The 27,041-nt window shown below is 40.9% G+C and overlaps 1 protein-coding gene across 1 annotated transcript; it reads left to right on the top strand.

Moving 5' to 3' along the window:
* The first annotated feature begins 21,906 nt into the window (after positions 1–21,906).
* Positions 21,907–26,758, top strand: LOC104240646 (DEK domain-containing chromatin-associated protein 4-like). The gene is made up of 3 exons (XM_009795510.2): positions 21,907–22,297; positions 22,455–23,082; positions 25,546–26,758. Exons 1-3 carry the CDS (start codon positions 21,936–21,938, stop codon positions 26,545–26,547), a joined length of 1,992 nt encoding a protein of 663 aa, XP_009793812.1. The 5' UTR covers positions 21,907–21,935; the 3' UTR covers positions 26,548–26,758.
* The last annotated feature ends 283 nt before the right edge of the window (positions 26,759–27,041 follow it).

A 27,041-nucleotide genomic window follows, 5' to 3' on the forward strand; every position in this document is an offset into this window, starting at 1 on the left:
TCCTACTTTTAGTATTTATCCCTTCTGTACCTTTCTATTCTTATTAGACATTCTGGAGTTAGAGCTATGTAGTATTGATCTTAGCTTGTGATTCATGGGTTTTCGGGTCTTGGATTTATGTTTGGTATTGAGATTTAAATATGGTGTATGCCGAGCGGCACATTTAAACACTGTTACAACTTTATTTCTGTTTCAAATTGTTTACTTCCGCAAATTAGGCTTACCTAGTTGTAGAGACTAGGATCCATCACGATGGTTTACGGAGGGTGAACCGGGGTTGTGACAAGTTGGTATCAGAGCTCTAGGTTCATAGGAGTCATAGATCACAAGCCGGTTTATTATAGTCTCGTTGATCGGTACGGAGACATCTGTACTTATCTACGAAAGGGTATGTAACCGTTAGGAAAATTCCACTTCATTTGATTTCCCTATCGTGCAAGATTTTTTACATCACGAATTCTAAACTTCTATCTTCTATTCTCTCATCAATGGTAAGGACACGCACTACCTGAAATGATCAAACACCTACGCCCCTGCGAGAGTCGCCAGAAGTCGGGGCTGGGTTAGAGGCCGAGGACACGCACTCGCACGCGATGAAGCAAGAGCACCCGCGCGAGCTACCACTGAGGAGACACTAGCAGTTCCATCCAGAGCCCAGGCACCGGATGCGCCTACTGCTACTATTGCTCCAGCCTTTCAGGAGACATTTGCACAGTTTTGAGCATGTTTGGTACGTTAGTTCAGGCGGGGTTAATTCAGGTTGTACCAACTACTTCACAGATCGGGGAAGGGACCCAGACATCCACCACCCATACTCCAGAGCAGCGAATTCCCATTGTTCAAGTTCTAGGTGTCATGGCAACACAACTTGTGGTCCTAGTTCAGCGGGTGGTGAGGACCTCTTGCCGAGTAGAGGGTAGATAGGTCCGGGAGAGAAAGGACAGACGAGGTCAGGAGAAAGAGTATAGGGAAGTAAGGAGATCTCGTAGACTGGAAAGACCCGCTGGTCCTTATTTTGGAGGAAGAGTATGCCATGGTAGAGGTTTTGTGGGTCAGTCGGCTCAGTTTGCATCTCAGATTTCACACAGTGTTTCAGGTGTTCAGGGGTCTTGGGGTACCCGTACCGTACAGTTCCCACTGCCACGTCCTCCCAGAGCTTGTTTTGAATATGGTGACACACGTCATATGGTGAGGTATTACCCCAAACTTGGGAGAGGTGCACCTCCACAGACTTCTCAGCCATAGCGTGCCCCGCAGAGTTCTCAGGCTATGATTATAGCTCCAGTTGCTACTCCACCTACTCAGCTAGCTAGAGATGGAGGTCGGGGAGGTAGAGGTCTCCCTAGAGGGGGAGGCCAGGCCAGATACTATGCCCTTCCTGCCCTTACCGATGATGTTGCCTCCAATTCTGTCATCATAGGTATTATATTGGTTTGCCACAGAGATGCATTGGTTCTATTCAATCCAGGCTCTACTTATTCTTATGTCTCTTCTTTTTTTTGCTCCACATTTGGGTGTATCTCGGGATTCTTTGAGTTCCCCTGTTTATGTTTCTACTCCTATGGGAGATTCTCTCATTGTGGATCGCATTTATTGGTCGTGTTTGGTTGCTCTTAGTGGTTTTGAGACCAGAGCCGATTTATTGTTACTCAGTATGGTTGACTTCGATATTATCTTGGGCATGGACTAGTTGTCACCCTATTATGTTATTCTTGATTGTCGTGCCTAAACCGTGACGCTGGCTATACCAGGTGTACCACATGTTGAGTGGAGAGGTACTTTAGATTACAGCCCTAGTAGAGTTATTTTTTTTCTTAAAGCTCAGCGTATGGTTGAGAAGGGGTGTGACGCATATTTAGCTTATGTGAGAGATGTCAGTATTGTTACCCCTTCAGTTGATTCAGTTCCAGCAGTATAGGATTTTCCCAATGTGTTTCCAGTTGATATTCCAGGCATGCTTCCTGATAGAGATATTGATTTTGGCATTGATCTATTGCCGGGCACTCAGCCCATTTCTATTCCTCTGTATCGTATGGCTCCTCCTGAGTTGAAGGAGTTAAAGGATCAATTACAAGAATTGCTTGATAAGGGTTTTATTCGGCCTAGTGTATCACCTTGGGGTGCTCCCATCTTGTTTGTGAAGAAAAAAGATGGTTCTATGTGTATGTGTATTGATTATCGCCAGATGAACAAGGTTACAGTGAAGAACCGTTATCCTTTACCTCGTATTGATTATCTGTTTGACCAGCTTCAGGGTGCACATGTATTTTCTAAGATTGACTTGCGCTCAGGTTACCATCAGTTAAAAATTTGGGAGCCAGATATCCCGAAGACTGCTTTCAAGACTCGGTATGGTCATTACAAGTTCCTTGTTATGTCATTTGGGCTGACCAATGCCCCAGCAGCCTTTATGCATTTGATGCACAGTGTGTTCCGGCCGTATCTTGACTCGTTCGTCATTGTCTTTATTGATGATATTCTGGTGTATTCCCGGAGTAGGGAGGATCATGAGCAGCACCTGAGGATTGTGCTTCAGACTTTGAGAGAGAAGAAGTTATATGCTAAATTCTTGAAATGTGAGTTTTAGTTGGATTCAGTGGCATTCCTAGGCCATGTGGTATCGAGTGAGGGTATTTAGGTGGATTCGAAGAAGATAGAGGTCATGCAGAGTTGGCCCAGACCATCCTCAGCTACAGAGATCTGCAATTTTCTTAGTTTGGCGGGTTACTACCGTCATTTTGTGGAGGGGTTTTTCATCGATTGCAGCCCCTATGACCAGGTTGACCCAGAAGGGTGCTCCATTTCAGTGGACGAAGGAGTATGAGGCAAGCATTCATAAGCTCAAGACAGCTTTGACCACAGCCCCAATTTTGATATTGCCTACAAGTTCAGGGTCTTATACGGTCTATTGTGATGCCTCGAGGGTTAGCCTCGGAGCGATGTTGATGCAGGACGGTAGGGTGATTGCCTATACGTCTAGATAGTTAAAGATACATGAGAAGAACTACCTTGTTCACGACCTTGAGTTAGCTGCCATTGTCCACGCCTTGAAGATTTGGTGCCATTACTTATACGGTGTGCCTTGTGAGATTTATACTGACCATCGGAGCTTGCAGCACTTGTTCAAGCAAAAGGATCTACATTTGCGCCAGAGGAGGTGGTTAGAGTTGCTAAAGGACTATGATATCACTATCTTGTATCACCTAGGCAAGGACAATGTGGTGGCCGATGCTTTGAGTCATCGGGCGGAGAGTTTGGGGAGTTTGGCTTATTTACCAGCATTGGAGAGGCCTATGGCGATGGATGTTCAGGCCTTACCCAGCCAGTTTGTGAGATTGGATCTTTCGGAGCCTAGTCGGGTTCTAGCTTGCATGGTTTCTCGGTCGTCTTTATTTGATCGTATTAGGGAGTGGCAGTATGATGACCCTCATTTGCTTGTCCTTAAGGACAAGGTTCATCATGGTGATGCCAGAGAGGTAACTATTGGTGATGATGTGGTATTGAGGATGCAGGGTCAGATTTGTGTACCCAATGTTGATGGGCTTCGAGAGTTGATTCTAGAGGAGGCCCATAGCTCGCGGTATTCTATTCATCCGGGTGCCCGCGAAGATGTATCAGGATTTGAGACAGCACTATTGGTGGAGGCGAATGAAGAAAGATATAGTTGGAATCGTAGCTCAGTGTCTCAACTATCAACAGGTGAAGTATGATCACCAGAGACCGGGTGGGTTGCTTCAGCAGATAGAGATTCTGGAGTGGAAGTGGGAGCGGATCACCATAGACTTTGTAGTTGGGCTCCCACGGACTTTGAGGAAGTTTGATGCTATTTGGGTGATTGTGGATCGACTGACCAAGTCCACTCACTTTATTCCTGTGAGTACTACTTATTCCTCAGAGCGGCTGGCGAAGATCTATATCTGGGAGATTGTTCATCTGCATGGTATTCCGGTTTCCATCATTTCAGATAGAGGTACCCAGTTCATATTACAGTTCTGGAGGGCTGTTCAGCATGAGTTAGGTACTCGGGTAGAATTGAGTACAACATTTCACCCTTAGACGGACGGACAGTCTGAGCGCACTTTTCAGATTCTTGAGGATATGCTCCGTGTGTGTGTGATTGAGTTTGGAGGGTCTTGGGATCAGTTTTTGCCATTGGAAGAATTTGCTTACAACAACAGCTATCAGTCCAGCATTCAGATGGCACCGTATGAGGCTTTATATAGGAGACGGTGTAGATCCCCAGTGGGTTGGTTTGAGTCGGGTGAGGCTAGACTATTGGGCACGGATTTGGTTTAGGATGCTTTGGAGAAGGTTAAGGTGATTTAGGGTAGACTCCATACAGCCCAGTACAGACAAAAGACTGGGTTGACTGAAGGTTTTGACCTTCCGTTACGTAGGCCCAGTCTAGTCCAGACCTTCCGTTACGTGGATCGAAAGGTTCGTGATGTTTCTTATATGGTTGGAGAGCGGGTTCTGCTTTGGGTATTGCTTATGAAGGGTGTTATGAGATTTGGAAAGAAAGGGAAGTTGAGTCCGAGATTTATTGGCCCTTTTGAGATATTGAGGCGTGTTGGGAAGGTTGCTTATGAGCTTGCCTTACCTCCCAGCTTGACAGGAGTTCATCCGATATTTTATGTTTCGATGCTCTGGAGGTATCACGGTGATCCATCGCACGTGTTGGATTTTAGTTCAGTCCAGTTGGACAAGGATCTATCTAATGTTGAGGAGCCAGTGGCAATATTGGACAAGCAGGCTAGAAAGCTGAGGTCAAAGAACATTGCTTCGGTAAAGGTTCAGTGGCGGGGCCAGCCAGTCGAGGAGGCGACCTAAGAGACCTAGCAAGATATGCACATTCATTACCCTCATCTTTTCACTACTTCAGGTATGTCTCTATGCTCTTTCGAAGACGAATGAATGTTTAAGTGTAGGAGGATGTGACGACCCGGCCGGTCGTCTTAAGAATTAATGCCCTGATCCCCTATTAACTGTTTTCCCCAAGTTATTTCTACTAATGTGATTTTCCGGAATGTTCGGTTTTGAGTTTCGGGGAGTTATGGGACACTTAGTCCCTAAATGAGAGCTTACGTGTTGGAAAGTTGACCATAGTCAGAACAGTGTGAAGACGGCCTCGAAATGAAAATCTGATGGTTTTGTTAGCTCCGTTGGGTATTTTGGGGTTAGGAGCGTGTTCGGATTGTGTTTTGGAGGTTCGTAGCTAATTTAGGCTTGAAATGTCGAAAGTTGAATTTTTGAAGTTTCTGATTCGATAGTGAGATTTTGATCCAAGGGTCGAAATGGAATTCTGAGAGTTGCAGTAGTTCCATTATGTCATTTGGGATGTGTGTGCAAAATTTCAGGTCATTCGGACGTGTTTTGGTTGGGTTTTTGATCGAAAGCAGAATTCGGAAGATTTTAGAAACTTAGGCTTGAATCCGATGTGTTTTGGTTGTTTTGATGTTGTTTGAAGTGTTTTGAAGATTTGTACAAGTTTGAATAAGGTTTTAGGATTTGTTGATGCCTTCGGTTGAGGTCCCGGTGGCCTCGGAATGAATTCGGATGGTTAACGGAGGAAATTTTGGAGTTGAAGTTGCTGCAGCAACTGTTCTTCTGGTATTTTCACATCTGCGGTTTGGGGACAAAAGATGCGGAGCCGCAGAAGCGGCAAAGAGGACCACAAAAGCGAAATTTGGGATTTCCCTCAGGAACCACAGATGCGGTGATATGTCCACAGAAGCGGAACCGCTCCTGCGGTTAGAGTTTCGCAGATACGAAAGCTGGGTCCTTAAGTGAAAGTCGCAGATGCGACACATGTTCCGTAGAAGCGGGACCGCAGATGCGGTCCCGAGGCCGCAAATGCGGAAATCGCTGGGCAAAACATATAAATAGTTGTCTTCGCGAATTTGAGGGATCCTTTCACCATTTTCATCCGGGTTTGAAGCTTTTAAGAGAGATTTTTGAGGAAAACAAAGGAGAATCACTTGGAGGTAACATCCTTGACTTCATAACTCATTTTTATGTGATTAAAGACCTAATTAGTGGTGAGAAATTTGGGAAAAATGGGTAATTAGGGCTTGAGTTTAAGAGGCCTTTAATAGAGGATTTGAGTGGCCATTTGGACTCTGATTTCAGTGTTCTTCTTATGTATAGACTCGTGAGAGAACAAGGTTTCTAAAAATAACCTGATTCCGAGATGTGGGCCCGAGGGGCGTTTTGGTCATTTTACATAATTTCGCGTATTAGCTTAGAATTTAATTGTAGAATCAGTTACTTGAAGTGTTATTTACAATATGCAATTGAAGTTAATAGATTTGGCCCATTTGGAGTCGAGTACTCGTGGCAAAGACGTGGTGTTGGGTTGATTTTGAGCCGGTTCGAGGTAAGTGACTTGTCTAACCTTGTGTGGGGGACTTTCCCCTTAGGATTGGTATTGTGATAATTGAAATACCTTTTACGCGAGGTGACGAAAGCGTACTTGTGCTAATTGTTGAAAATCCGATTTTCTTTAAGTAACTTTAATAGTGTTTTCCCTTTCTATTTATGTTACTTGCACCTTTAAACCTGTTGTTAGTTAGAGAAGCATGTCTAATTGACTTAATTGCTTAATTTGCTTTAACTGCCTTATTTGTATTACGTGAGGCATGCTAGGTTAGAATTGTCTGTGTTACCTTGTTATGAAGTTGAGTTTATTTGAGTATTCCTTGTGTCATTGTTATGTATTTTACTTTGGGACTACGGGACAGCATCCTGGGAGATCCCCTGTACGCATTTACGATTTGAAGCTAAGTGTGGGATACCGAGAGATCCCTAGCACGTATATTAAGGATACCAAGAGATCCTTGGGATACCAAGAGATCCCTAGCATATATTGAGGATACCAAGAGATCCTCGGGATACCAAGAGATCCCTAGCATATATAGAGGATACCAAGACATCCTCAGGATACCAAGAGATACCTAGCATATATTGAGGATACTGAGAGAACCTCAGGATACCAAGAGGTCCCTAGCATACATTGAGGATACCAAGAGATCCTCGGGATACTAAGAGATCCCTATCATACATTGAGGATACCAAGAGATCCTAGGGATACCAAGAAATCCCTACCATATATTGAGGATACCGAGAGATCCCTATCATACATTGAGGATACCAAGAGATCCTCGGGATACCAAGATATCTCTAGCATATATTGAGGATACCGAGAGATCCTCGGGATACCAAGAGATCCCTGGTATATATTGAGGGTACTAACAGATCCTTAGGATACTGAGAGATCCCCGGTTATCATCCATGTTATGAGTGGTACTTCCTGGTGTTTGCCATTATTTCTGTTTCCATTATTGTACTCCTTATTATCCTGTGTAGATTCTTACTGTAGATTTTCAACTGTACTGCTTATCTTATATTGTCATGTCTCATATTCTTTATTTTATCTTAGTAGGGCCCTGACCTTCCTCGTCACTACCCAACCGAGGTTAGGCTTGGCATTTACTGAGTATCGTTGTGGTGTATTCATGCCTCTTCTGCGCATGTTTTTCATGTGCAAATCCAGGTACCGCTACTCAGGCCTATCATTCTTGAGGAAGCGACTGCTCTAGAGACTTCGAGATATATCTGCCACGTCCGCAGACCGAGAAGTCCCTTTCTATTCCTGCTTTTAGTATTTAGCCCTTCTGTACCTTCCTGTTCTTATTAGACATTCCGGAGTTAGATCTATGTAGTATTGATCTTAGCTTGTGATTCATGGGTTTTTGGGTCTTGGATTTATGTTTGGTGTTGAGAGTTAAACATGGTGTATGCCGAGCGGCACATTTAAACTCTGTTAGTGCTTTATTTCTGTTTCAAATTGTTTACTTCCGCAAATTAGGCTTACCTAGTCATAGAGACTAGGTGCCGTCACGATGGTTCACGGAGGGTGAACCGGGGTCGTGATAGGAATGCTCAAAACAACCTTAAAACGCCAAATTTGCATCGGATTCAAGCTTAATAATTTCAAGAACTTCCAAATTATGCTTTTGATCAAAAACCCAACCAAACCACGTCTGAATGACCTGAAAGTTTGCACACACCTCACAAATGACACAACGAAGCCTAAATCTTCCACGGAAAATGCCAAAATCTCAATTTCGTCAATTCAAGCCTAAACATTCCATGGACTTCCAAAATGCATTCCGATCATGCTCCTAAGTCCCAAATCACCTAACGGAGCTAACCAAATCATAAAAATTTCGATCTGATATCTTATACCAACAATTCAAATATTGGTCAAACTTTTCAAATTTCAAGTTTCAAACTGAGAATTGTTCTTCCAAATTTATTCTGATTACCCTGAAAACCAAAACCAAAAATTCACATAAGTCATAATCCATCACACGGGGCAAGTCATGCCCGAGAACTAACGAGCAAAGTGCAAAATCTCAAAACAACCGATCGGGTCGTTACAATATATATAAATGCCCCTAGGAAGATCCAAAGAATTTTGTTGAATGTGAGCTTGACTAAGATTTTGGGCTTGACACCTCGGGAGAGCCCAACGATTGGAGAAAAGAACTAAATTCCAATATGTAGAATGATATTTGCGGATACCAATGGTCCCTTTAGATCCTTACATATCATTTCTATTTTTTTTCTTTTTGCACATAGTTTCTATTAATATAGACAGTGGCCACTGTCTAGAAAATAACTGAAATTTGAATTTTGACACTTTAGGTTTAATGGAAGAAAAAGACAAAAAAGGCACACTAAAAAAGAATTAGTGACACGACATATCCCCTAATTATCTAGTTATCCAGTACCCCTAAAAACTAAAAAAGAAGTCTAAAAGTAAGGAAAAGATGGTGCATGCTGACGCACACATCAACTATCTCTATCAAATGTCATGTGTCAGACCCTTTTACTTTGGTTTTTGTTTTTTTATTTGTACTTATATTTTGATTTTTATTACTTAGTTTAATAGTGGTATAACAGCTCAGCCGGTCGTTTTATGTATTATAGTCACGTTTCCCCATTTATTGCTTATTCTATGCTCATTATTTTTATATAACTTGCTGGGTGGTTGGTTTAGTTTCGAGGATGCTTCAGAATGAGTTGGGACACTTAGTCCCGAGGTTGGAAGTCTAAGTTAGAAGAGTTGATCGGATGTTGACTTATGTGAAATTGACTTCGGAATGAAATTTTGATGGTTCTAATAGCTTTGTATGGTGATTTTAGATATAGGAGTGTGAGGATATTGATTTGGAGGTTCGTAGATGAGTTTGGCTTGAATTGGCAAAAGATGGAAAAGTTGAAGTTAGGAGAGTTAAGAAGTTTGACCGAGAGTTGACTTTATGGTTTTGGAGCTCGAATTTTATTTCTAGAAGTTGGAATAGGTCCGTTGAGTCATTAATGACTTGTCTGAAAATTTTAAGGTCAATCGGAGTTGGTTTGATAGGTTTTGGCATCGATTGTAGGAGTTGAAAATCTATTGGTTTCATTAGGCTTGAATTGGGGTATGATTTCTATTTTGATGTTGTTTGATGTGACTTGAGGCATTGACTAAGTTCATATGATGGTTTGAGATGGATTGGTATGTTTGGATGGGGTCCCGGGGGCCTCGGAGGCTATTCGAGTTGAAATCGGAATGAGTTTGGACTTGGGGAAATTGCTGAAGTACATTACGTCTGGTGCGATCGCACCTGCGAGAAATTTGGTCGTAGGTGCGCGACCGTAGAATCGAGTTAGGATGTATAGATATGAGTCCTGGGGGCACAGGTGTGGAAGGCTACAAAAGCGGAAGTGGACAGGCAGTGGAGTCACAGAAGCGAAGGGGGATCCGCAGAAGCAGCCCCACAGGTGCAAAAAGGGGACCACAGGTGCGGATGGTCAGGTGTCTAGTGTTATTCACAGAAACGAATGTGCGATGACAGAATCGGTTTCACGGACAGGAAATTCTTGGCCGTGAGTGTGGTTTCACTAGTAGAAGTGATATAAACGGGGGTTAGAGTAATTTCTTCAATTGTAAACTTTGGGAGCTAGGATTTAGGAAATTTTTGAAGGGGTTCTCACTAGATTTCAAGAGTTATGCAACTTTTGATTATTTTTATCTAATAATATTGAATACCCATTGAATTCACCCCCATAGATTTGGTATTTTTGAGGTGAAAATATGGGGATCTTTGACCCATGTATTGGAGAGTAATAATTGGAGATTTGAGTGATGATTTGACGTCGGAATTGGGTAATTTTGGTATGGTTGGACTCGTTATTGAATCGGTGTCCGGATATTGTAACTTTTGTTGGATTTTGAGATGGGGGCTCGGGGTTGACTTTTTGACTTTTGTTAAAGAACTTAGCTTTATCATATGGAATTGATTCCTATAGCTTGTGTTGACTGTATCGAACTGTTTATGGCTAGATTCGAGTCATTCGGAGGCCGATTCATGAGGCAAATGCTTGTTGGAGTAGAGATTTGCACAGTTTAAGATAAGTAACACTTCTAAACTTAGTTCTGAGGGCATGAATCCCTGAAATACATGTTATGTGGTTGGTGTTGAGGTGATGCACATGCTAGGTGAGGGGCGCGTGGGCATGCACCGTAGTAATTGTGACTCGGTTGATTCCGTGGGACTATGTAGTTATCAAATCTTGATATTATTCATGTGTTCTCCATGTGTTAGAGGATGTGAGGTGTGATTCCTGTTAGAAAGCATGCCTAGGATAATGCTAGTACTATTGGGATTTGAGTTGTGATTCTCCGCAGCAAGTTTTATTAATTCATGATGGAATCGGGTTGCACACAACAATGGGCATTATTGACTAATGATGGGATCGGGTTGCACACCACAACAGGTATTATTGATTCATGATGGGATCAGGATGCGCGCTACAGCAGATTTATTAGCGCTTGGACAAGATCTGCCCCTTTGGAGTCTGACATACCGGCAATGAGGGAATGTACCGTACAGTGCTGAGTGACTGAGGTAAGGAGTGAGAATTAAGACAGTCAGATTAAGTACTCTGAGAGTAAGAGTACGTGAGGCAATCATTGCGATGCATTACATATGACATGCACATTGACACATAGATATAGAGATGTAGCATTCCTCATATCTATCATACTTGGCATATTTTATCTATGTTGAGCTTAAACTATTAACTTAAAAGCATGTCTACATTCTTGTAATGTGTACCAACTGATTATGAGTTTTCTCTAAGATATTACTGTCATTTTCCTAGTAATATTTGTACTATTATAATCTGGACTTGGATTGTACCTTTCTCAGCTCGTTACTGCTTTTAGCCCAAGGTTAGTCCTATTACTTATTGAGTACATTAGGTCGATTGTACTCATATACACTCTGCAATTCGTGTGTATATCCAGGAACTTCTGGACACGGCGAATGCTAGCTGTGGAGATTCAGTTGATTGGAGACTTTTGAGGTAGCTGCCTTGGCGTTCGCAAACCTTGACTCTTCTTCTTTTCTATTTATTTGTACAGTTATATCTTTCTAGACAGTTGCCCTAGCAGTCAAACTATGTTGTCATTTAGATGCTCATGTACTCAGTAACACCCAAATTTTGGGGGATTTCGTATTGAGTTGCGGTATTTTTTTATCAGTTATTTATGAGATTTTCACTATTTAAGCTTATTTCAGTATGTTTTAAATTGAAAGTTGTATGGTTATTTGTGAATTTTCAGCTTGCCTAGTATTGTGATAAGGGCCATCACGACATGTGAGGTTTTGGGTCGTGGCAAGTTGGTATTAGAGGCTAGGTTACATAGGTCTCACGAGTCATGAGCAAGTTTAGTAGAGTCTTGTAGATCAGTACGAAGACGTCTATACTTATCTTCGAGAGGCTGTCGAACCCTTAGGAAAAACTCCACATTCTTGTATTCTTGTTGTGCGGATTTGTTGATTCTGGGAAACTAAAATTCTCTTATTTTATTCTATCACAGATGGTGAGGACATGTTCTATCGGATCAGGCGGACAACTACCAATACCACCAGCTAGGGACACGAGAGTATGGGGTCAAGGCAGAGGCTGAGGTGCAGGTCGTACATGAGTTAGAGCAACACTTGTAGAACCACTAGTTGCTCTAGCTTAGGAGCAGATTCCAGATGGTTAAATCGGTGGGACCAGCTCAGGCACCAGTTGTTCCCATTGTGATTCCAGGACTTCTATGCATTAGCCTTGCTTAGGCGGTTTCAGTTTAGGCCGCACCAGCCACTTATCAAGCCAATGGAGGTGCTCAGACTCCCATCACCCGTATTCCAGAGTAGGTGGTATATGGACTTAAGATATCGGGGGTACTACAAGCCCGGCCAGTTGCAGCTACTCAGGCCTAGGTAGGTCCACCGATGATTGATAAGAGTAGAAGATACTAGAGAGGTTTGGGAGGCTCAAGCCTCCATCATTCAGTAGGGGTGAGTCAAAGGATGCTTAGGACTTCTTGGATATGTGTCAGTGAATTCTTTGCACATCAAGTATTTTGGAGACTAGTGGGGTCTTATTTACTACTTTTCAGCTGTTAGGGGCTGCCTTCAGATGGTGGGAGGCCTATGAGCGGAGTAGGCAAGTCGGTGTTGTACCACTTATATGGCACGAGTTCTCTATTTTCTTCTTTGAGAAGTTTGTACCGCCCACCCGTAGGGAGGAGTTGTGTAGGCAGTTAGAATAGCTATGCTAGGAGGGTAAGACTGTGACCCAATACGAGATGAGATTTTCAAAGTTGGCTCTTCACGCAATCTGGTTAGTTCCCACAGAGAGGGAGAGGATTAAGAGGTTCATTGCTTTATTTTGACTCGGGAGATTGCATTAGGTGCTAGGTTCTATGAGAAGTGTCAATTTTGCTAAACGCCTAGAGTAGGTCCGTAGTCAGGAACATGAGGAGAGGGAGGCCAAGAGGCCTCGTGGTTTGGGTGGTTTCAGCGGTGTTTCTTTTGGAGGGCAGCCCCACCACAGCAGGGGTCATCCTTATAGACCCGCTCAAATGGCTTGTCCGATTCATTGTGGTCATCAACTAGCCATGATACATATAGTGCCCATCCAGGTAAGTCATCTTTTAGTTCCCTCCCAGCTCAGAGTTTATCTCGTGCTCCATTAGTTTAGGGTTCATCTATGCTAGGTCCCTCTAGTAGTTTCTGGTTCTCAAGGTCCACTTCAGTACCTGCCGCCATTATCAGAGAGGGGTTGCTTTGAGTGTGGAGAGTTTGGTCATGTGAAGAGGCATTATCCTCGTGTTTTGGGAGGTCTAGTTCAGCAGATGAGTCAGGCTGCGACTTTCGCACCAGTTACTTCACCACCCGCTCAGCCGGCTCGGGGTGGGTCTCGAGTAGCTAGAGGTCTCCCTAGAGGGGGAGGACGATCAGGTGGCGGTCAGGCTCGATGTTGTGCTTTCCCTGCCAGGCCAGAGGTTGTTGCTTTAGACGAAGTGATCACAGGTATTGTCTTAGTATTCCACAGGGATGCTTCTATATTATTTGGCCCTGGTTCCACTTATTTGTATGTATCGTCATATTTTGCTCATTATCTGGATATACCCCATGAGTCCTTAGTTTCTCCTGTTCATGTATCTATGTTGGTGGGTGATTCTATTATTGTGGACTGTGTGTATCGGTCGTGTATGGTGACTATTGGAGGATTGGAGACTAGAGTTGATCTCTTATTACTTAGTATGGTTGATTTTGACGTGATTTTGGGTATGGATTGGCTATCTCCATGTCATGTTATGCTAGATTGTCACACTAAGACTGTGATATTGTAAATGTCGGGTTTACCTAGGATCGAGTGGAGAGGTTCTCTAGACTATGTTCCTAGTATGGTGATTCTATATCTGAAGGCCAAATGGATAGTTGGGAAGGGATGTTTGCCATATTTGGCTTTTGTGAGGGATTTTGGTGTTGATACTCCTACTATTGATTCTATTCCGGTAGTACGAGACTTTCCAGATATATTTCCTATAGACTTGCTGGGCATGCCACCCGACAGGGATATTGATTTTGGTATTGACTTGGTGTTGGACACTCAACACATTTCTATTCCTCTGTATTGTATGACACCAGCAGAGTTGAAGGAATTGAAAGGGCAACTTCACGAGCTTCTTGATAGGGGTTTCATTAGGCCTAGTGTGTCACCTTAGGGTGCACCAACTCTCTTTGTGAAGAAGAAGGATGGTACTATGCATATGTGCATTGACTATATGCAGTTGAAAAAAGTTAAAATTAAGAACAAGAATCCTTTGTTGCGCATTGATGACTTATTTGACCAGCTTCAGGGAGCTAGGGTGTTCTCCAAGATTGATTTGAGGTTTGGGTATCACTAGTTGAAGATTCGGGACTCGGATATTCTAAAGATGACATTCAGGACCAGCTATGGTCACTATGAGTTCTTTGTGATGTCTTTTGAGATGACCAACGCCCCAACAACATCCATACATCTTATGAATTCTGTATTCCATCCATATCTTGATTCGTTTGTCATAGTATTTATTGATGATATCCTAGTGTAGTCACGTAGCCAGGAGGAGCATGCACATTATTTGAGGATTGTACTACAGTGGTTGAGGGAGTAAATGCTTTATGCCAAGTTCTCCAAGTGTGAGTTTTGGATCAGGCCGGTGGCGTTCTTGGGCACGTGGTGTCCTCTGAGGGGATCAAGGTGGATCAAAAGAAGATAGAGGCAGTTCAGAGTTGCCCTAGATCGTCGTTAGCTACTGAGATTCGGAGTTTTCTCAACTTGGCCGGATATTATTGTCATTTCATGGAGGGTTTCTTGTCCATTACAGTGCCTTTGAATAGGTTGACCCAGAAGGTTGCTCCATTTAGGTGGTCGGATGAGTGTCAGGAGAGCTTTTAGAAGCTCAAGACTGCGTTGATCGCAGCTCCAGTTCTAGTCTTTCCTTCAGCATCAGGTTCTTATACAGTGTATTGTGATGCTTCTTGGATTGGTATTGTGTCTGTCTTGATGTAGGAGGGTGGAGTGATTGCTTATGCTTCACGCCAATTGAAGCCCCATGAAATAACTACCATGTTCATGATTTTTAGTTGGCAGCCATCATTCATACATTGAAGATTTGGAGGCATTATCCCTACGATTTGTCTTATGAGGTATTTACAAATCATCAGAGTCTCCGGCACTTGTTCAAGAAAAAAGATCTAAATTTGAGGTAGCAGAGATGTTTGGAGCTACTAATGGACTATGATATCACCATTTTGTATCATCCCGAAAAGGCCAATATGGTGGTCGATGCCTTGAGTAAAAAGGCGATTGGTAGGGATAGCCTTGTATTTATTCATATTGGTGAGAGATCGATTGCATCATATGTTCAGGCCTTGGCCAATCAGTTCGTGAGGTTAGATATTTCATAGCCTAGTGGGTTCTAGCTTGTGTGGTTTCTCGGTCTTCCTTATATGATTGTATCAGAGAGTGTCAGTATGACGACCCCATTTGGTTGTCCTTAAGGACACGGTTCAACACGATGATTCCATGGAGGTTTCTATTGGGGATGATGGGGTGTTGCATATGTAGGGCCAGATTTGTGTGCCCAATGCAGATGGGTTACGTGCATTGATTCTTGAGGAGGCCCACAATTTGTGGTATTCCATTCATCCGGGTGCTACAAAGATATATCAGGGCTTGAGGCAACACTATTAGTAGAGGATGAAGAAGAAAGATATAGTGGAGTTTATAGCTCGGTGCTTGAATTGTCAGTAGGTGAAGTATGGCATAAGAGGCTGGATGATTTACTTTAGATGCTTGATATTCCAGAGTGGAAATGGGAGCGTATCACGAAGTACTTTGTAGTTGCGCTCCCACGGGATTTGAAGAAGTTTGATGCTATTTGAGTGATTGCGAACCAGTTGACTAAGTCCGTGCATTTCATTCTAGTTAGGACTACCTATTCTCCGGAGCGGTTAGCTGAGATCTATATTCGCGAGATTGTTCGCATTCATAGTGTGCCGGTATCCATTAATTCAGATCGGGGCACATAGTTCACATTGTAGTTTTAGAAAGCGGTGTAGAGAGAGTTAGGCACACGGGTTGAGTACAATATTCTACCCTCAGATGGATGGACAGCCCGAGCGCACTATTCATATATTAAATGATATTCTATGTGCATGTGCCATGGATTTCGGAGGTTCTTTGGATACGTTTCTATCGTTTGTAGAGTTTTCCTACAACAGCAGCTACCAGTCGAGTATTCAGATGGCTCCATATGAGGCTTTGTATGGGAGACACTATCGGTCTCCAGTTGGTTGATTTGAGACGGGTGAGGCTATGTTATTGGGTACTGACTTGGTTCAGGATGCTTTGGACAGGGTTAAGTTGATTCATGATCGTCTTCGCACAGCAAAGTATATATAAGAGTTATGTCGACCGGAAGGATTATGATGTTGCTTACATGGTGGGAGAGAAGGTATTGCTCAGCGTTTCATCCATGAAGGGTTTTATGAGGTTAGGGAAGAAAGGCAAGTTGATCCCTCGTTATATTGGCCCGTTTGAGGTGCTTGAGAGGATTTGGGAGGTGGCTTACAAGCTTGCATTGCCACCCGGTCTATCGAGTGTTCATCCACTGTTTCATGACTCCATGATCCGGAAGTATTACGATGATCAGTCTCACGTGATAGACTTTAGCACAGTTCTATTAGATTATGATTTGACTTATGATATGCAGTCGGTGGCCATTATGGATCGGCAGGTTCGATAATTGAGGTAAAAGAATATAGCCTCAGTGAAGGTGCAGTGGAGAGGTCAGCCAGTCGAGGAGGCTACTTGGAAGACCGAGCGAAGATGCGGAGTAGATATTCACACCTATTTGATACTCCACGTATGATTCTAGACCCGTTCGAGGATGAACGTTTGTCTAAGAGGGGGAGAATGTAACGACCCGACCGGTGATTGTTCCCCATTTATTGCTTATTCCATGCTCATTTGTTGTTATATCACTTTTCGGGGTGGTTGATTTAGTTTTGGATGGTTCGAAATGAGTTGGGACACTTAGTCCCAAGGTTGGAAGCCATAGTTAGAAGAGTTGATCGGATGTTGACTTATGTGTAATTGACTCTGGAATAGAGTTTTGATGGTTCTGATAGCTCTGTAGGGTGATTTTGGACTTAGAAGTGTGTCCTGATATTGATTTGGAGGTTCTAGATGAGTTTGGCTTGAATTGATGAAAGTTGGAAAAGTTGAAGTTAGGAGAGTTGAGAAGTTTGACCGAGAGCTGATTTTGTAGTTTTCGGGCACGAATTTTGGTTCTAGATGTTGGAATAGGTCTGTTGTATCATTTATGACTTGTGTGCAAATTTTGAGGTAAATCGGAGTTGGTTTGATAGGTTTCGGCATCGATTGTAGGAGTTGGAAATCCATTAGTTTTATTAGGCTTGAATTGGGATGTGATTCGTGTTTTGATGTTTTTCGATGTGACTTGAGGCCTCGAATAACTTCGTATGATGTTTTGGGATGTGTTGGTATGTTTGGATGGGTTCCGCGGGCCTCAGGGGAGATTCAGGTTGAAATCTGAATGTGTTTGGACTTGGGAAAATTGCTGAAGTGCACCAGGTCTGGTGCAATCGCACCTGCGAGGAGTTTGGTCGTAGACACAAGAGAGTTAGGATGCGCAGGTGCGAGTCCTGGAGAAGAGGCCTGGGGGCACAGGTACGGAAGGAAGCACGCAGAAGAGGATGCGCTTCTGCTCATGAAGGTAGCAAAAGTGAAAGTGGACAAGAGGCATTGGAGTCGCAGAAGCGAAGGGGAATCCAGAAAAGCGGCCCTGCAGGTGCGAAGAGGGGACTGCAGGTGCGGATGGTCGGGTGTCTACTATTCTTCGCAGAAGCAGACGTGCAACCGCAGAAGCGGTTTTGCAGATGTTATATTCTTGGCCACATGTGCAGTTTCGTTGGAATAAGTGTTATAAATTGTAATTATGTACTCAGTTGCATTCGTCATTTGCATATCATATCTTAGCCTCTGTTATCATTTATTGTGACATCATAAATTATTGGTTTGTGTTGATTAGCACGAGTGTTGTGATCTTGAGAGACTGGAGCGATTGATGACGGAGTGAGGTCGAGAGCCTAATTATGAGTTATATTTATGGGATCAGGTCGCGCGCCGGAGTAAGTTTTATTGATTCATGAAGGGATCGGGTTTCACGCCTCAGCGATCATTATTAACTTATGATTGAATTTGGTTGCACGCCGTAGTAGGTATTATTGATTCATGATGGGATCAGGCCGCGGGCTGCAGCAGGTTTATTAGCACTTGGGCAATATTTGGCCCTCTGGAGCCTGACATACCAGTAGTGAGCACAGGTACCGTATAGTGCTGAGTGACTGAGTGTAATGAGTGAGAGTTGAGATAGTCAGATTGAGTACTCTGAGAGTGAGAGTACGTGAGGCCATCACTGTGATGCATTACATGTGACATGCACATTGACATATAGATATAGAGATGTAGCATTCCTCATATCTATCGTACTTGGCATATTTTATCTGTATTGAGCTTAAAATGTTAACTTAAAAGCATGTCTACATTCTTATATCATGTACCAACTGATTATGAGCTTTCTCTGAGATATTACTGTCTTTTTTCTTGTCATATTTGTACTATTATAATCTGGACTTGGATTGTACCTTTCTCAGCTCGTTACTGTTTTCAGCCCAAGGTTAGTCCTATTACTTATTGAGTACATTAGATCGATTGTACTCATACTACAATCTGCACTTCATGTGCAAATCTATGTACTTCTGGACACGGCGGTTGCCAGCTATGGAGCTTCAGTTGCTTGGAGACTTTTGAGGTTGCTGCCTTGGCATTCACAGACCTCGACTCTCCTCTTTTTAGTTTTTTTTTACTGTTCTATCTTTGTAGATAGTTGTCTTAGCAGTCAGATTGTGTTGTCATTTAGATGCTCACGTACTCAGTGACACACGAATTTTAGGGGATTTTGTATTGATTAGCGGTATTTTCTTATCAATTATTTATGTGATTTTTACTATTTAAACTTATTTCAGTATGTTTTAAATTGAAAGTTGCGTGGTTATTTGTGAATTATCGGCTTGCCTATTATTGTGATAGCCGCCATCACGACATGTGAGATTTTGAGTTGTGACAGTGGCTCACATTTAATAGGACATGTTGGGTTAACATTTTGGAGCAGAGTGTTGGCCGGTTAAGAACTCTCATATCCAGAAGATGAAGGTAGCAGAGATGAGGATGTTGAGGTAGATGTGCGGGCACACTAGGATGGATAAGATTAGGAATGAAGATATTCGGGAGAAGATGGGTGTGATCCCTATGGATGACAAGATGCAGGAAGTAGGTTCAGATGGTTCGGCCATGTGCGGAGGAGAAGCCTTAATGCTTCGGTGAGGAGGTGCGAGCGGTTGGCTTTGATGGATACGAGAAGAGGTAGAGGGCAGCCTAAGAAGTATTGGGGAGAGGTGATCAGGCAGGACATGGTACCTTGCAGATTTTCGAGTACATGGCCCTTGATAGGAAAGTGTGGAGGTCGAGCATTAGGGTTATAGGCTAGGAGGTAGTCGAGCTTTTTTTTACTTCGTACCGGGGGTGAGGCTTGTTTGATAGGGTTGATCTTAGACGGCTAGTGGTTAATGTTGTGCCCACGCTATCATTTTCGTTTTTTATTAGCTTCGGGCCTTAATTACTGGTTATTGTTATTGCATGTCATCTATTTTATGGTCTTTATGATGTTGTTACCATTTCTATGGTTTATTGACGATACTGCTATATTATCTCTTCTTGGTTTTTTATCCGTCTTCCTGAGCCGAGGGTCTATCGGAAACATCCTCTCTGCCCCATCGGGGAAGGGATAAGGTCTGCGTATACACTATGTCCCATTTTGTGAGATTTTACTGGATCGTTATTGTTATTATATTTTTTGTACTTGATTTTTACTTATATTTTTTTTCGTTTTTACTTGACTTAAATAGAGTAGCCCACTTTATTGGTTTTTCTATTTTTTTTTTAATTTTACTTGATTTGATTGAATTGGCCCCTTTTTAATTTTTTCTCATTCTTTTTTACATGATTTCATTGAAGTGCCCACTTTTTCTTTTCCTTTTTAATGTCATTTAATTGCGTCTCCACTTTTTATTTTTATTTCAAGTGTTTCAATTTATTATTTTAGCATAATAATTTCATTCCTCATTTTGTATTCAAACATATTATTTGAAAAAGTGGAGAATTGGAGATTTTTTTTCACTTTTGATTGGCTAGTTGAATTTGATATGAAGTTTTAAAAGATCAAGAACTCATTTTTATTTTCTTACTTACATATTTACTCTTATGGGAGTTTCAATAAAATGAAATATTTAAAAAGAGATAAAGGTAGTCTAGACAAATATTTTTATAATTAAGATATTTAATAGTGTGTACATTTTATTTAAAACGACAGATAATATGGTCTGACTTCCCTGAATTACTACTATAAAAAGGCATATTAATAATTATTCAATTTAGGAAACAAATAAGAGTAATTTAGTCACATAATTCTTTTGATTAATAGTATTAAATCAATTATTTGATAGGTGTGTAAAAATCTCAATAACAGATAAGAATGAAAAGAGTAATTAACATTTATTAGATCTGACAAAAATAAATAGGGTTATCAACCTTCAGGAAAATTACACAAGTGAAGATTAGAAGAATTAACCCAATTAGTCGTTTACTCAATCGTTTAAACTAAAAATAGTCGGCGGAAGTACTATATATATATATATATAAAATTTATGTTTAACAAGTGTCAAATCATATATAATCAATGTATATGACTAGAAAAAGTAAATAATGAAAATGGTTGGCTACTTGTGTAAAGATTATAACATATTAACACAAGTGATTACTCCCCATCATAGTCTCCCTTGTAAAATTGATGAAAAAATGTTTCAAGTTATGTACTTTAGCAATTTTTGTATGAGTTTTTTTCCAAATAGGGAGAACCTATAAAGAAGAGGATGATTTTAACGTTGATTTTGAAGTTAGCAGCTACCACACGAGCCGATGTAATTTTATTGTAAATATCGAGAGAGACGAATATCATAATGAAGTTGCAGTTATGCTGAAGTAGCGTTTTTCATGAAAATCTATTGAAGATTATCGTGAAAATTGTATTAGCTGTTTAATTTGGCAGTATTCAAAGAATGTTTTTTGTGTTCTCTAGAATTCTCTCCTTCAAAATGTAATTCTACTTCTTCACATTGTCACTCGAATAACACCAAAACCTTGGTCAAAACTAAATATCATACAAATTGATATTGCCATTTATTCAATTATATATATTAAATTGAAATAAATGGCAATATAAATTCGGTAGTCTAAGATGTAGAGGTGATGGGTAGTCTTTAAAATTGGACTACCCAGTCCTATTTAAAGCACAACTAGTATTGTTTTTCCTTTAACAAAAAAGAAAAAGAAAAAAAATTTAAGATTATTTTATTAAAGTTTATTTACACGATAAATAAAGCGCGAAAGTAGTAAAACGAATTCCGCAACTAGCACGTGCTACCACTTCCGAAACGATTTGAAGGAAGGTCAAGCAAAGAAAATCTGACTTAAATTAAAGGACAAAAGAGTCAATCCACAGATCAATCGCGTGCTTCAGATCAGGCCCATGGCCACACCTATAAATGCCCAAAGTCCTCAATTCTTCAACCCGTTCAAAAACCCACACAGGCTCTAGTATAATAAAAACGGGAGCACAAAAGAGGATAAAAATAAAAGACGTATATTAATCTAGACGAAGAAGACGAAACTTAACCAAAAAAGCAGAATACCTAATCAAACCCTAGCTAACTTATTCCATTCGACTCAACATGCTGTGCTGTGATTAAAACCATATATATATATATCTATGTTTTCTGTATATATATATATATATATATATATATATATATATATATATATATATATATATGTCTATGTGTAAATAAACGAACATGGAAAAAGAGTCAGGCACAACGAAGACGACGACGACATGGAGTACATGGGAGGAACTTTTGTTAGCCTTTGCAGTGAAAAGGCATGGTCTCAATGACTGGGAATCTGTCGCCATGGAACTCCAAAGCCGTAGCTCTTTACCCGCCCTATTGACCGCTCAAATTTGTAAGGATAAATACCGTGACCTCCGCCGCCGCTTCATCAATAAAAACAACAGTTATCACGATGAACAATTCAACGACGTTATTGACGACGGACTCGATGGTGACGGAGATGTAACGATTCCTTGGATAGAAGAGTTGAGACAACTCCGTGTTGCTGAGCTTAAACAAGAGGTCCAACGCTACGATCTTTCGATCCAGTAAATCTCTCTGTTTCCTTGTGTCCTTTTTTTAGTTTCTATTTTTTAAAATTTTAATTTTTTTTCGGTGTATGAGAGAATTATTATTTTTTTTACGTGGAAAAAAAATAGAGTATTTGGATCTGAGAGATTTTGATCTCTGATGTGATATGAACAGGTCCTTGCAGTTGAAAGTGAAGAAGATGGAGGAAGAGAGAGAGCAGAGCTTGAAGGAGGAGAGTTCAGACGATGGCCAGAAACCAGATCTGGAGGATGTAAAGGAAGAGAGATCGCAAAACGACAAAAACAGCGGTGCCGATGGAAAACCGGAGGAGTCCACCGGAAAGGCTGTGTCCAGCGAGGAGTCAGACCGCGAAAACCGGTCATTCAACGAGTCTAATTCGACGGAGAACAGAGAAATCGGTGTTAAAAACGAACCGGAACCGGTCGAGACGGGTGAATTTAGACCGGTTCAGGAAGTTAAACCGGTAAGTGAAGAGGACTCGTATAACGGTAGTAGTTCAGATAGACACGAGGAAAAGAAAATAAGTCGCGAGTCGGGCGAGTCGAAGGAAGAGACTAAGGAAAACAGTGACGTGCAGAGCACGGCGACTTTAACGAAGAAAAAGCGGCAGCGCGGTGGCGACGGTGGTAGAAGCTGTGGAGATGCGGTGGAGACGGGTTCTCCCGCCGTGGGACTTAATAAAGGGGAGGGTGCGGCGAAGTCAGAGCCGCTAATTGAGTTTTTAGATATTATCAGGTCGCACAAGCGCGGCTCTATGTTCAAGCGCCGGCTAGATAGCCAGGTAATGATTCTCTACTTCGCATTTTCAAATTGGTTGGCCTACAACCATTTGGTGATCGGATTTTGACCGTTTGTACCACTTTAAAAAAATGAAAAGAATAAAACAGATTGGAAAATGAGGTAATTTATTTATCAACAAATATTGGACGGGTGAGATTCATTTAAAGAATTTACATGCAAAAATTGATGAAGAGGAAATTTTAAAAAGAAGAAGATGATAATGCTCCTAGTAAAAAAGAAAAGTGGATAAAACATAACAGAGTAGTGGCTTCAATATATATGACGTGTACGTGGTCTTCAGTCTTCACATGTTAGTTGCCTAAATTTTCTTTTTCTACCTAAAATTATTATGATCCTTCCATCTTTAGATTCATATTTCATTTGCATGCATAGGAAAATCAATAATTGGACTCGTCTCTCATATGTTGTCTACATGTGTCAGTCGAGGAAAATTGTTGATTATTCTTACTTGTCTCAAAAGAATAGGAGTTTCTGTAATCGATCTACTTGCGTTCATGCAAAAGAGGAAATATTATTTTGCAGCCCTCCTAACTTTAGATTCTTAAATAGGCTACCTAAATACCCCTTATTTTCTAGTCATAAAAAACTTGTATTTTAGCAGATTTACAAGTTCTGCTAACTTGGGTTTGGGTTTCACTAAAAGGGTACCTTGTTTGGGTCCGTCAATTTATGACAATATACTCGTCTAAAACTTACTTCAGTTATTAAGGTAGATAATTTAAAATATATTATTTTATTAACCGGCATCGTAAACAGTTCTATATGCTCAGTGTGGTTTGACAGTGTCAAGAGCTTTACTTAAATGTGATTTGATATCAAACAATCTTTTCTAAAAAAGAGGTTTCATACATATTAATAAAAAAATTCTTTTTCTTGTATGTGATTTTTAAGTAATCTAATTGCGCAAACCTTTTGCACCATTAATGAAGTAAAAAAGTAAACCCTACTAGTATTATTTTAATAAATAATGTATGCGGCCAAATTCTTCTCGTAAAAGAACGAAACCTTGGCAGTAAAATTTGGTAGGTAAATAGGGGGAGGAGAGAAATATGAAGCGTCATGGATGTCGAGATTTGTACTTTATGAAAATTAGGGTAGGGTGATAGGTCCCATCTACAACCCGAACAAATCCGGGAAATTGGTGTATTTGGATGGAGAATGGGTCCCACCAACGAGAATGCCTTGTTTGTGTCTTGCCATTGCATAGCACCTTGGAGCCACTAGAATTTAATCTTAGGCTTTCTTTAAAAAATAAGAAAAAGATAGGGGTATTATTACTTTTAACCCAGAAACTATTTATATTTGGTAACCGAAAAGTATATAAAATTTGTAAATTTTTTGTATATAAGATTATATATATACAAAAATACATAAATTTTATATATTTTTCGATTATTATTTTTACCGCGTCTGTACATTTTTCTAAAAAAATATCGGGATCAAGTGAATACAATGGGTCAGCCCATGATTATTATAAGGGGCCTTTTAAAGATGGTATTCACTATTCAGAAGCCCAATACAGGCTTTGCCTTGCTTCCTTCTTTCCATTGTTTGACCTATTTTGACCTACTTCCCATTTTAACCATTCTGCTTTTAAGTGCCACCACGGTTAAATTATGTGAGATCGCATGGTCCAAGATTGATTTTCACTCCCTGTTATACCGTAAGTTAAATGATTTCTTTAGGATCATTATATTCTATATTTGTATAAATTTGTATGTCTTTAAAACAATAGTATGTTTAATCTTCATCAAACAAATAATAGTATGTTTAATTGCAATATTGAGATCGCATAGTACAAGTTTAACAATTTAAGCCTTCATGAAAAATTGTAATTAAACGACATCTCAAACTATTTACACATGCAAATATTTTTAGCAGTAAAGAAAAACCGATTCAAGATATTACTGAAACCAGTGACAGTTCTAGTAAACAAAATGTCGTGAAACAAGTCATAATTAATAATGTTTAGATGCCACAAAATCTTTGGAATTAAGCTAGCATCCCCGAATCATCTAGATAAAGGTTTTTGAAAAGCCTCCGTGTGCTTGCTACACTTGGATTGAAGAAAAGATTTAAATGATGGAGGATATTTTGGACAATTTCTTACGGTTTATGCGATTAGGGAAACAACGCAACGTGCATGGTTATTGGGTAGGAGGTGAAACACACATTGTTTTGTCCTCATCCTATTTTTTCAAGAGATGAAATTCTTGTTACTACACTACTAGAGCGAATGCGTAATTTAGGTCAACCCTACCCCACTTCCTTTGGCGTAGTGGTGGGAAGTATGACGGAAAAAAAATTTGAAATCTTTAGTTTGCTAACTTCTACTATTCCTATATATTTTCCTTCCTATCATATTTTATTATTTCCAGACTGTGGTGTTATAAATAAATAAAAGCTGTATCTAAACCGTTCATCACTTTTACTTTCGATGCAGAAAACGGACAAGTACAAGAGTATGATCCGACGGCATATGGATCTTGAAACGGTTCAAGCCCGGATAGATGACGGGTCCTATTGTTCTTGCCCCTCCATATTCTACTTGGACCTCCTACTCATCTTCAACAATGCCATTGTCTACTTCCCTAAGTCATCCCCAGAATCAACTGCAGCTAATGAATTCCGTGGCATTGTCATGGAAGAATTAAAGAAGAAGAGAACCCGACAAAAGGATTCATCGCCTGGACCCGGACCCTTAAGGATCCAACCCAAGCCCGAATTGGAGAGATCGGATTCTTTGCTTGCAAAACACAAGTCTACAGCTCCTATAGTAGTCTGCCGCAAGAGAAGCTCCATTTCAGCTAAAGCAGCAGCTTCTGGTAATATCAAGCCAGAAAAACAAGATGATAGTAAACCTCCTCTGAATCCAAAGCCACCCATAAAGACTTCTTCAAATGAAGAAGAATGTTCAATCAAGTTGGGTATGAAAGAAAAGCCTGTTACTGGGGTCAGAAGTATGAGGAGGAGCAACAAAGGCCGTCCAAACAATAATGCTTCACAATCCAACAACAACCAAACCACGAATACTAAGCAAACCAATACCAACGCGGACAAAAAGGAAGAAGCGAAAACAGAGAAGAAGAAAGAAGAAGCTAAAAAACGAGGAGCTGCAGCGGACTTCTTGAAGAGAATAAAAAAGAATTCTCCGACGAAAGGGACATTGATGGAGACACTGAAGAACCCTACAGAGGATGTTGTTGTTAAAGGTAATAAAAGAGAGCAGCAAAAGAAAAAAGTTGATGAACGGAGAGAAACTCCGGTGAAGCGAAGTGGTGGCAGTGGCGGAGGCGGAGGCAAGGAGGAAGGTAGTCCGTCGAAGAGGACTGTAGGTCGACCGCCAAAGAGAGGTGGAAAAGAAACTGTGCAGGAAAAGCGAGGAAGGGAAAATAGTGAAAAGGATGATTCTTCAAAACGGCCAAAGAAACGGTCAAGGAGGTAAAAAAAACTATGATGAATCAAAGTACTGATGTTAGTTTAGTCATTTTGCAGTGTATATTTAAGATTATTGTATTCAAGTGATAGGTTTTGATTTTGGGATTACTTTTTAGTTTAGTTTCAATGTTCCATACTCTTTTGTCCTGTAACATGTTATTGGCATTTGTACCCTTGTTACAGATATGTCTTTTCTCAAATAGTTTTTCTGTTTTTCATCCGGTGCTCGGTACTCGCATTGAAGTCCGACTATATTCGGATTTGCGCCGCGTAGGGCCTCATTCGAAGGGAAGTACTCCCTACCAAAAATTTTTCCATACTCGGGGCTCGAACTCGAGACCTCTGATTAAGGCAGCCCCATCCACCGCACCTGGTTTTTATCAAATAGTTTATGTTCATTGTCCCATGCCATTGGTCCACTGTTTTTAACCAAAGATTAACAAAAAAAGTACTAGGAGAAAGAGAAAAAGAAAGAAAAGAAAAGAAAATTTTAACTTATAT

Source organism: Nicotiana sylvestris, chromosome 9 (assembly GCF_000393655.2).
Source record: "Nicotiana sylvestris chromosome 9, ASM39365v2, whole genome shotgun sequence".
NCBI lineage: Eukaryota > Viridiplantae > Streptophyta > Magnoliopsida > Solanales > Solanaceae > Nicotiana > Nicotiana sylvestris.